Raw genomic sequence first — 12,543 nt, 5'->3', positions numbered from 1 at the left:
GCCCTCCATAATGTTTGGGACAAAGACCCATCATTTATTTATTTGCCTCTGTACTCCACAATTTGAGATTTGTAATAGAAAAAAATCACATGTGGTTAAAGTGCACATTGTCAGATTTTATTAAAAGGTATTTTTATACATTTTGGTTTCACCATGTAGAAATTACAGCTGTGTTTATACATCCCCCCCCCCCCCCCCCCCCCATTTCAGGGCACCATAATGTTTGGGACACATGGCTTCACAGGTGTTTGTAATGGCTCAGGTGTGTTTAAATGCTGTCTTAATGCAGGTATTAGAGAGCTCTCAGTACCTAGTCTATCCTCCAGTCTTTCCATCACTGTTGAAAACTTTTATTGCTGTTTATCAACATGAGGACCAAAGTTGTGTCAATGAAGCCATTGTGAGACTGAGAAACAAGAATAAAACTGTTAAAGACATTTTGGCTTAACAAAATCAACAGTTTGGAACATCATTAAGAAGAAAGAGAGCACTGGCGAGCTTACTGATCGCAAAGGAACTGGCAGCCAAGGAAAAGCTCCACAGCTGATGACAGAAGAATTCTCTCTATAATAAAGAAAAATCCCCAAACACGTGTCCGACAGATCAGAAACACTCTTCCGGAGTCAGGTGTGGATTTTTCAATGACCACTGTCCGCAGAAGACTTCATGAACAGAAATACAGAGGCTACACTGCAAGATGCAAACCACTGATTATTAGCAAAAATAGGATGGCCAGGTTACAGTTTGCCAAGAAGTACTTAAAAGAGCAACCACAGTTGTGGAAAAAGGTCTTGTGGACAGATGAGACGAAGATTAACTTATATCAGAGTGATGGCAAGAGCAAAGTATGGAGGAGAGAAGGAACTGCCCAAGATCCAAAGCATACCACCTCATCTGTGAAACACGGTGGTGGGGGCGTTTATGGCCTGGGCATGTATGGCTGCTGAAGGTACTGGCTCACTTATCTTCATTGATGATACAACTGCTGATGGTAGTAGCATAATGAATTCTGATGTGTATAGACACATCCTATCTGCTCAAGTTTAAACAAATGCCTCAAAACTCATTGGCTGGCAGTTCATTCTACAGCAAGACAATGATCCCAAACATACTGCTAACGCAACAAAGGAGTTTTTCAAAGCTAAAAAATGGTCAATTCTTGAGTGGCCAAGTCAATCATCCGATCTGAACCCAATTGAGCATGCTTTTTATATGCTGAAGAGAAAACTGAAGGGGACTAGCCCCCAACACAGGCATAAGCTAAAGATGTCTGCAATACAGGCCAGGCATAGCATCACCAGAGAAGACACCCAGCAACTGGTGATGTCCATGAATCGCAGACTTCAAGCAGTCATTGCATGCAAAGGGTATGCAACAAAATACTAAACATGACTACTTTCATTTACATGACATTGCTGTGTCCCAAACATTATGGTGCCCTGAAATGGGGGGGACTATGTTTAAAAAAGGCCTTTATTAAATCTGACAATGTGGACTTTTACCACATGTGATTTTTTCTATTACAAATCTCAAATTGTGGAGTACAGAGGCAAATAAATAAATGATGGGTCTTTGTCCCAAACATCATGGAGGGCACTGCAGGTAGGATATTAAGGATATTTTTTGTTTCAAAATGACAGTGCGGAAATTTATGCTACAAATTAGGATGGTTACAATATGATATGCACTTGTGTCTTTTAGTAGAGATGGTGCAGATTTTGACCATTTTTGTTTCAATACTGTCCTAATAGGTGGGGGGGGGGGAAAAACCCACTTTCTACCTTTTTGTTTCAGAGAAATAGAATGATTAAAAGTTAAGTACTTTAAATTGCTTGTGGGATTCCTATAGTGTCATTCATAACAGGATAAATAATTAAAATCACTCACATTTATACTACATATTGCAAAATATATTATTTTGTTGTTAGTATGGATTGATGCTAAATGTGAATTGGTTCTAAGAGTACATGGATAGGACAAATTTGGAAGGATATGGACCAAACATTGGCAGGTGGGACTAGTGTAGCTGGGACATGTCGGCCGGTGTGGGCAAGTGGGGCCGTGGGGCCGAAGGGCCTGTTTCCACGCTGTATCACTCTATGAGTACATGATCTACTTTAAGTCGGCTAGGCTAAGACATACCTGTAAATTTATGTCACTGTCAGGTTTGACAAAGAAATTACCCTCTGAAGAATGCTCTTGGAACTACAGTATGAAGTAGGTAAGATGGTAATGTCAGTGTTTTATCAATATTTAAAATTAGATGGACAATTTCTAATAAGCTTTTAATGACAAAATAACCCTTGGTAAATGGAAGTCAAATGTTTGTTTAAAGCTGGGGTAGTTTGAAATTTCCCGTCAGTGATAGGAAAAGATGGTGTTTGTAAGCTCGGAATCAGAACATACATTTCCATGAAACTTGTTTTCAGAAGATCTCTCCATCAGACTGAAGTCTATTGAGAACATTTTTCATGTTGGATAAGTTAGCATACACTAACTAAGGGAGCAGCACTGTGCAGACTGGCCAATGTGACTGGCTACCATTTTGAATTGCATCCCTCTACACCAGTATTTGTGTACACTGTAAATTATGGATCAAAGTTAAATACAGATTCATAAATGTCTCCTACCACAATTTTTATACTAATACATTCAAAATTACACTTCATACACTGTACAGCTTAATCATCGTTCTGTTTGAGCATTTCCAGGGCTTCAGAACATTAGTGCGAATTTGCAAAGTTACAAAGGAGCCTTATGAACATGTTCAATTTATTAAGACCATGTTTCATATCTTGACATTGTTGATAAAAGCATAAATGAACAAACAGCATCAATTCCCCAAAATTACTCGTCTATATTACACGGCATTACAGGCACGTGCATTTATACAGGGGCGAGTCTATAATTTTAAATAAAGACACTTGTATTGTAAGGCCGTTAGATCTGAGATGCTATGGACATTAAAAAAAAAAATTAAATCGTATTTCTTTCTGTTGACAAAAATCCAAGCATGCCATTTTGCAATGTGCAGGCAAGTGAGAATCCAATAATAATTATGTGGTGTGTAAATATAATTACTGAGGCCAGGTCTTCCAAACAAAAATCTTTGTGGGTCAGTCACAAAAGTAACATCACGTTATTTTTTTCCCTAAAGGACTTAACAAATCATGGGTAACAGATCTTCTGGTGCCTTTTAAAACCAATAGTCAGACTAACTAGTTATACTACAAGTTACTTTATTTTAAAAATCTAAATCCATTACAAGGCAACCCCATCACACAGTATCAGAAAAAGTGGAAGCACAAAATAATTGCAATCTTGAGCCTCAAAGGGAATTGTAAAAAGTATACTGTGCCATTGATGCTCCAGTTCACTGCAGAGGAGCAGAGTCGATGGACAAAACATCACAGGCACGACGCAGATAATCAAAATGTGTCCTTACCCAAATTTAGTTAAATAGAATCCATGAGTCTGGGGGCTAGTGGAAATAGCATTGCTGATTAACACCTTACATCTGTATATTGGTCACTCCATTTACTGCGCTCTGCAACACGGACAGGTTACTGCTCTGCATCACAGTTAACTGTGGAGAACCTGCTGCTAGGGTGACAGGAGGTCCACTGGGCATTTGTCCAACCCCGGCTGCATGTGCTAGCATGTTATTCATGTGACCAGTCATGGCCAAGCAGGCGGGCACTGAAATGGTCGTCACAATGCTCGTGTTGGTGGCCCCATTCTTCTCCAGTGCGACGTTGTCGAGGACCAGACCTTGTGAACTTGCTGCACCCAACTGCTCGACGTTGGCCAAGGTGTGCAGGTGAGGCTGCACTAAATCTGTAGGGGCGTGAAGCACTGCAAGCTCGTTAAAGGTGGCCGCCATGGAGGTTCCTTGAGTCTCCATACTGATGGAAGGCAGATCGGCTGCCCTCCAACCTGATGTACCCGACACGTCGTGCTCATGTCCACCGGAGATGTTTCCGTGGAGTGTGACAGCATTCAGCTCTGTACAAGTTGCTGAGCTGTCTTGGGCATCTGTGGGGGAAACTTGCTCGCATTCCACAAATGCGTGGAGGTCTGTTCTTCGAGCATGTCCCTTCTTTGAGCCCTCATCCAAAGTGACAAGGAAGGACTGCCACGGTGCATTCTTGTCATGGACCTGTGAAGAGTACAAGCCCAGGTTTCAATTATAGTTAAGATAGACACAAAAAACTGGAGTAACTGAGCGGGCCAGGCAGCATCTCTGGAGAGAAGGAATAAGAGACGTTTCGGATCGAGACCCTTCTTCGGGCTTAGTGGGCAAATTATAGTTTGTTGGATGGATGAATGGGTTTCAGATTTTTGAATTTCGATCTGTTCACAGGATTCAGAAGCAGAATACACACAAGGAAATACACACACGGAAATGAAGCGTGCAAGTCACCAGGGAAGGTCATGCTGTCTTCTGTAGCATTAAGTATCTTAAATTATAATGACATATCTTGCATTGATAGAAAGCTGATGCAAAATTTTTAAAAAGCATTTTAGATAGACACAAAATGCTGGAGTAACACAGCGAGGCAGGCAGCATCCCTTGACAGAAGGAATGGGTGATGTTTCGGGTCGAGATCCTTCTTCGGAACAAAAGCATTTTCATCTATGCTGTCAATGATTTACAATATTTTGCGTTTGGTATGCACAGATTATTCCTTGGTCATCCTAAGATTTAAATTAACATGGGGGAGGAATGCACCCGTTTTTGCTGAATATCCACTATAACCAGAGTTTAACCCAAGGCCGGGAGGGAATAACCATGAAGGGCTTAAACAAGCAGGAAATCACAGGCCAGGAGCCGCAGAGATCCCTGCCACATACGCAGAGCGCAGAGGACGGGCCCGGTAATCACAATAGACAATAGGTGCAGGAGGAGGCCATTCGGCCCTTCGAGCCAGCACCGCCATTCAATGTGATCATGGCTGATCATTCTCAATCAGTACCCCGTTCCTGCCTTCTCCCCATACCCCCTGACTCCGCTATCCTTAAGAGCTCTATCCAGCTCTCTCTTGAATGCATTCAGAGAATTGGCCTCCACTGCCTTCTGCGGCAGAGAATTCCACAGATTCACAACTCTCTGACTGAAAAAGTTTTTCCTCGTCTCAGTTCTAAATGGCCTACCCCTCATTCTTAAACTGTGGCCCCTGGTTCTGGACTCCCCCAACATTGGGAACATGTTTCCTGCCTCTAACGTGTCCAACCCCTTAATAATCTTATATTTCGATAAGATCTCCTCTCATCCTTCTAAATTCCAGTGTATATAAGCCTAGTCGCTCCAGTCCTTCATGATGCTCACTCTCTCGCGCGGGGGGGGGGGGGGGGGGGGGGGGGAGGGGGAGGCGCCTCGGTTCGCTATAACAGAATTCCGCAATGTTAAGGTCTGTTATTGCGAGGGTTTACTGTACTTGTAAAAATAACATCAGTAATAACTCTTCACTGACCTCTTCATGAGGCTTGTCGTTACTGAAATGCCTGAATGGAAGAGCAAGCAAGCTTGGTCTAATCCTCTGTACATTCCTACCATTCAGATACTTATCACCTTCCTTCAGAATGCTAGAATTAAATCATTCTCCAACGCTACCCCTGGCAGTGCAAGTGCATTCCATTCCCTAACTTACCACATGTGTATTTAAAAATAAATCCTTGAATCTTTTGACAATCATCTTCATTTTGTATCCTCCAGTTCTTGACTACTCCATCGATTAGAATAATTTCTTTCTACAAATTGTGCCTGTACAGTGTCTCACAATTTTTAGGTATCACAAAATGCTGGAGTAACTCAGCAGGTCAGGCAGCATCTCAGGAGAGAAGGAATGGGTGATGTTTCGGGTCGAGACCCTTCTTCTTGCCTGCAAATCACAATTTTTAAATACTCTTCTTGCATTTCCTTGTAACCTTCTGTTATAAATGATGTCCTAAATTTATATTGGGGAAGTTTACAAAGCTATACTGATACCAGATTTTGTAGAGGTATTACTAAAATGTTATTGGTAAACTGATGTACATTTGATAATCTTGAGTGAAAGAGCAGACATGGGGACACAAGATAGACACAAAATGCTGGAGCAACTCAGCTGGTCAGGCAGCATCTCTGGAAAAAAGGGATAGGTGACGTTTCGGCTCTTCTGAAGACGGATTCCGGCCCAAAACTTCACCTATTCCTTCTCTCCAGTGATGCTGCCTGAACCGCAGAGTTACTCCATCATTTTGTGTCTATCTTTGGTATAAAGTGCAGTGCCATTCTACACAGAAGCACACAAATCCATGTACGCTAGAATCCATTTTGTTTCATTTAGACCCTAATGTCACTAACAAGTATATATATATATATATATATATATATACATATCTACAAATAGTGCCTTGTAGAGAATGCATCATACAATTTGGTTACTTACTGAAGCGTGTCTTCTGAGTGTAGATTTATCAGTGAATGTTCTCCCACATGCACTGCACATAAAAGGTTTCTCTCCTGAATGTATGCGATAATGGCGTTGCAGGGCATTCAATTGTGTGAACTGTTTGCCACACTGATCACAGCAATAGGGCCTTTCACCTGCAAAAGACACCTTATAATGATCAATCCAACAAATATATTTGGGCCACCAGCTCTTTCAAGAACAGTCCATTTAGTCCTCCTACTTCACTTTTGTGAGACAGCATTAGTCAAATTTCCTACTCTTTGCCCCATGACCATAATTAATCGCCTATAAATTGAGCAAAAAAAAAGGGCTGTCAAACTCAGCTGGCCAGGTAGAGTTTTGACAGCTGGAAAGAAAAGAACAGGTGATGTTTTGGATTGGAACCCCCCCCCCCTTCAGACTGATGGAGAAGAGGACAAAAGGTTGAGATAGGTGAAGAGGAAGTGGTGGGGCAAGAATTGGCAAGTGATAAGTGAATTCAGGGGAGGAGGGATGGATTGGGAGATGGGAGGAGATAGTAACCAAGGCTAGAGGTGAAGTAGAGATAAAAGGGTGCTAATGTGGAATCTGATAAGGTAGATGGGGGTAACTAGAGGGTGGCATAGTAGGTGGAGTGGGAAAGAAAATGGGGAACTTGGAGTGCGGGGAGGGGGGTGAGATGAGCAGATGGAAAGTTGTATAGGGCCCTGGTAAGACCACATCTGGAGTATTTGTACAGTTTTGGTCTCCTAATTTGAGGAAGGACATCCTTGTAATTGAGGCAGTGCAGCGCAGGTTCACGAGATTGATCCCTGGGATGGCGGGACAGTCATATGAGGAAAGATTGAAAAGACTAGGCTTGTATTCACTGGAGTTTAGAAGGATGAGAGGGGATCTTATAGAAACATATAAAATTATAAAAGGACTGGACAAGCTAGATGCAGGAAAAATGTACCCAATGTTGGGCGAGTCCAGAACCAGGTCTTAGAATAAAGGGGAGGCCATTTAAAACTGAGGTGAGAAAAAACTTTTTAACCCAAAGAGTTGTGAATCTGTGGAATTCTCTGCCAGAGGGCAGTGGAGGCCAATTCACTGGATGGATTTAAGAGAGAGTTAGATAGAGCTCTAGGAGCTGGTGGAATCGAGGGATATGGGGAGAAGGCAGGCACGGGTTATTATAGACAATAGACAATAGGTGCAGGAGTAGGCCATTCAGCCCTTCGAGCCAGCACCGCCATTCAATGCGATCATGGCTGATCACTCTCAATCAGTACCCCGTTCCTGCCTTCTCCCCATACCCCCTCACTCCGCTATCCTTAAGAGCTCTATCCAGCTCTCTCTTGAAAGCATCCAACGAACTGGCCTCCACTGACTTCTGAGGCAGAGAATTCCACACCTTCACCACTCTCTGACTGAAAAAGTTCTTCCTCATCTCCGTTCTAAATGGCCTACCCCTTATTCTTAAACTGTGGCCCCTTGTTCTGGACTCCCCCAACATTGGGAACATGTTTCCTGCCTCTAATGTGTCCAATCCCCTAATTATCTTATATGTTTCAATAAGATCCCCCCTCATCCTTCTAAATTCCAGTGTATACAAGCCCAATCGCTCCAGTCTTTCAACATACGACAGTCCCGCCATTCCGGGAATTAACCTAGTGAACCTACGCTGCACGCCCTCCATAGCAAGAATATCCTTCCTCAAATTTGGAGACCAAAACTGCACACAGTACTCCAGGTGCGGTCTCACCAGGGCCCGGTACAACTGTAGAAGGACCTCTTTGCTCCTATACTCAACTCCTCTTGTTACGAAGGCCAACATTCCATTGGCTTTCTTCACTGCCTGCTGTACCTGCATGCTTCCTTTCATTGACTGATGCACTAGGACACCCAGATCTCGTTGAACTCCCCCTCCTCCTAACTTGACACCATTCAGATAGTAATCTGCCTTTCTATTCTTACTTCCAAAGTGAATAACCTCACACTTATCTACATTAAACTGCATCTGCCATGTATCCGCCCACTCACACAACCTGTCCAAGTCACCCTGCAGCCTTATTGCATCTTCCTCACAATTCACACTACCCCCCAGCTTAGTATCATCTGCAAATTTGCTCATGGTACTTTTAATCCCTTCGTCTAAGTCATTAATGTATATCGTAAATAGCTGGGGTCCCAGCACCGAACCTTGCGGTACCCCACTGGTCACTGCCTGCCATTCCGAAAGAGACCCATTTATCCCCACTCTTTGCTTTCTGTCTGTCAACCAATTTTCTATCCATGTCAGTACCCTACCCCCAATACCATGTGCCCTAATTTTGCCCACTAATCTCCTATGTGGGACCTTGTCGAAGGCTTTCTGAAAGTCGAGGTACACCACATCCACTGACTCTCCCCTGTCAATTTTCCTAGTTACATCCTCAAAAAATTCCAGTAGATTTGTCAAGCATGATTTCCCCTTCGTAAATCCATGCTGACTCGGAATGATCCCGTTACTGCTATCCAAATGCTCAGCAATTTCGTCTTTTATAATTGACTCCAGCATCTTCCCCACCACTGATGTGCAGACTAACTGGTCTATAATTACCCGTTTTCTCTCTCCCTCCTTTCTTAAAAAGTGGGATAACATTTGCTATCCTCCAATCCACAGGAACTGATCCTGAATCTATAGAACATTGAAAAATGATCTCCAATGCTTCCACTATTTCTAGAGCCACCTCCTTAAGTACCCTGGGATGCAGACCATCAGGCCCTAGGGATTTATCAGCCTTCAGTCCCATCAGTCTACCCAAAACCATTTCCTGCCTAATGTGGATTTCCTTCAGTTCCTCCATCACCCTAGGATCTCCGGCCCCTAGAACATTTGGGAGATTGTGTGTATCTTCCTCAGTGAAGACAGATCCAAAGTAACGGTTTAACTCGTCTGCCATTTCTTTGTTCCCCATAATAAATTCCCCTGTTTCTGTCTTCAAGGGACCCACATTTGCCTTGACTATTTTTTTCCTCTTCACGTACCTAAAAAAACTTTTGCTATCCTCCTTTATATTATTGGCTAGTTTACCCTCGTACCTCATCTTTTCTCCCCGTATTGCCTTTTTAGTTAACTTTTGTTGCTCTTTAAAAGAGTCCCAATCCTCTGTCTTCCCACTCTTCTTTGCTATGTTATACTTCCTCTCCTTAATTTTTATGCTGTCCCTGACTTCCCTTGTCAGCCACAGGTGTCTCTTACTCCCCTTAGAGTCTTTCCACCTCTTTGGAATAAATTGATCCTGCAACCTCTGCATTATTCCCAGGAATACCTGCCATTGCTGTTCTACCGTCTTCCCTGCGAGGGCCTCCTTCCAGTCAATTTTGGCCAGCTCCTGCCTCATGCCTCTGTAATCCCCTTTGCTATACTCTAATACCGACACTTCCGATTTTCCCTTCTGCCTTTCCATTTGCAGAGTAAAACTTATCATGTTGTGATCACTGCCTCCTAATGGCTCTTTTACCTCTAGTCCCCTTATCAGATCAGGGTCATTACACAACACTAAATCCAGAATTGCCTTCTCCCTGATAGGCTCCAGTACAAGCTGTTCTAAGAATCCATCTCGAAGGCACTCTACAAACTCTCTTTCCTGGGGTCCATTTCCAACCTGATTTTCCCAGTCTACTTGCATGTTGAAATCTCCCATAACCACCGTAGCATTACATTTTTGACACGCCAATTTTATCTCCTGATTCAACTTGCACCCTATGTCGAGGCTACTGTTTGGGGGCCTATAGATAACTCCCATTGGGGTCTTTTTACCCTTACAATTTCTCATTTCTATCCATACTGATTCAACATCTCCTGATTCTATGTCACCCCTTGCAAGGGAATGAATATCATTCCTTACCATCAGAGCAACCCCACCCCCTCTGCCCACCTGTCTGTCTTTTCTATACGTTGTGTACCCCTGAATATTCAGTTCCCAGCCCTGGTCCTCTTGTAGCCATGTCTCAGTGATCCCTACAACATCATACTTGCCCATGACTAACTGAGCCTCAAGCTCATCCACTTTATTTTTTATACTACGAGCATTTAAGTACAACACTTTAACTTCTGTATTCACCTCCCCTCTCACAACGGTCGCAATTGGCCCTGCCCTTAATTTCTTTTCCCCTCTAGAACTTCTGTTCCCATTCTTCCGAGAGTCTTTTGCAATATCTCCTGTATTCCCTTTTTTTTACCTCATCTTCATATTCACAATTTGTCAACCCCTCCCCCCCACTACTTAGTTTAAAGCCACAGGTGTCACACTAGCAAACCTGCCTGCCAGAATGTTTGTCCCCCTGCTGTTAAGATGTAACCCGTCCCTTTTGTACAAGTCACCCCTAGCCCAGAAGAGATCCCAGTGATCATGGGGACGATCAGCCATGATCACAATGAATGGTGGTGCTGGCTCGAAGGGCCGAAAGACCTCCTCCTGCACCTATTTTCTATGTTTCTATGAAAGGGATTGATTTGGGAGCTCCGATAAGTTAAGAAATCCGGCATGTAAAAGCAAGACATGTCTTTAAATCACTGCTGGATTTAACCAATTGTTCTTGACCATGCATCTATTAAAGATGGGGGTTGGATAAAGACTTCATACCTGGGAATACTGCAATCAAAGTAAACATTTGCAGTGAAAGGTTCTTCATACATTGAACTTCCTGAACAGGAGACAAAAAGCTGCATGGTACAAATAACCTCATTACTGAAGTTTATTTACACCAATCAGCCAAAGACATTATAACCTGATGAGCCAAAACATTATGACCCCGTGCCTAATATGCTGTTGGTCCTCCGTGTGCAGCCCGATACGCAGCAGGGTGCGATGCACTGTGTATTGTAACACATTCCTCCCGTGACCACCATTAATATTTTCTGTGACTTGTGCCACAGTAGACTTTCTGTCGCTTCGGACCAGACGGGATAGCCTTCATCGCCCTTGCGCATCGATGAGGCTTGGGCGCCCAACACCCTGTCTCTGGTTTGCGGTTTGTCCCTCCTCGGACCACTGTCGGTCGGTACTCACCACTGCTGACCGGGAGCACCCCACAAGCCTTGCCGTTTCAGAGATGCTCTGTCCTAGTCATCTGGCCATAACAATTTGGCCCTTGTCAAAGTCGCTCAGGTCTTTACTCCTGCCCACTTCTCCTGCATCCAACACATCAACTTCAAGAACTGACTGTTCACTTGCTGCCTAATATATCCCACCCCTTGACAGGTGCCATTGTAACAAGATAATCAATGTTATTCACTTTGCCTGTCAATGGTCATAATGTTTTGGCTGTTCGGTGTATTTCTTTGCTCTATACCTTGTAAAACGTTGAATCTGAGTTATATTGCCGCTTGTTTTAATGTAGATGCTCAATTTTATATCTTTATAATATGTGTACTTGGGAAAATTTGGATTTAGTACTTGGCTTAGAAGTAAATATAGGAACAAAGCTTGTCTTCAAGGAGACTGAGCGTCATAACAAAAATGTATCACACCTGTATGAACTCGAAGGTGCTGGTGAAGAGAATTTCTCTGTGCAAAGGCTCGATAGCAGATTTCACATATGAATGGCTTTGATCCGGTGTGAATCCTGTTGTGGTGTTTTAAATACTCCTTTGAAGCAAAACTTTTCCCACATGTTTCACACATAAAGGGCCTTTCTCCTGCAAAATAAAGTAGAATTAGTAAAGCTGTGCCTAAGTGTCCATGACTTGTATAGTGGTGATTTTAAATGGTATTGACTATATGTCTCTTCTCCCCCCCCCCCCACACCCTCCACGACAATCAGTTTGAAGAAGGGTCACCATCCGAAATGGCACCTATCCATGTCCTCCAACGATGCTTGCTGCCTGATCTGCTGAGTTACTCCAGCATTGTGTGTTTTTTTCTCCTGACTATATAAAGAACAAAAACAGGCCATTCAGACTTTTAAGTTTGTACCATCATTCAATCCAATCAGTATCCTAACATCACCACCCCTACATCTTGGTTTCACATTCCTTTCTATCCCATTAAAGTTAAACAACTATATTTTTTAATTTGAAGATTGTTATAATCTGCATTATTTGGGTGTGCGTTTCCTGTTTCTATCACACTTTGTGTGT

General features: G+C 43.0%; 1 protein-coding gene across 2 annotated transcripts in view; it reads right to left on the bottom strand.

Moving 5' to 3' along the window:
- Positions 1–216: 216 nt before the first annotated feature.
- Positions 217–12,543, bottom strand: part of gzf1 (GDNF-inducible zinc finger protein 1) — a 30,807-nt gene continuing 18,480 nt past the window's right edge. For both annotated transcript variants that reach the window (XM_078405609.1, XM_078405610.1), the window contains 3 exons: positions 11,935–12,102; positions 6,432–6,589; positions 217–4,159 (listed from right to left, as the gene is read on the bottom strand). In XM_078405609.1, coding sequence (XP_078261735.1) covers positions 3,512–4,159; positions 6,432–6,589; positions 11,935–12,102 — 974 coding nt within the window. In that variant the 3' untranslated portion in view covers positions 217–3,511. The remainder of the gene's footprint in view (positions 4,160–6,431; positions 6,590–11,934; positions 12,103–12,543) is intronic.

This window comes from Rhinoraja longicauda, chromosome 9 (assembly GCF_053455715.1).
Source record: "Rhinoraja longicauda isolate Sanriku21f chromosome 9, sRhiLon1.1, whole genome shotgun sequence".
In the NCBI taxonomy this organism is placed as follows: domain Eukaryota; kingdom Metazoa; phylum Chordata; class Chondrichthyes; order Rajiformes; family Arhynchobatidae; genus Rhinoraja; species Rhinoraja longicauda.
The sequence above is the reverse complement of the archived record's forward strand: the minus strand, read 5'-3'. Positions and strand labels throughout refer to the sequence as shown.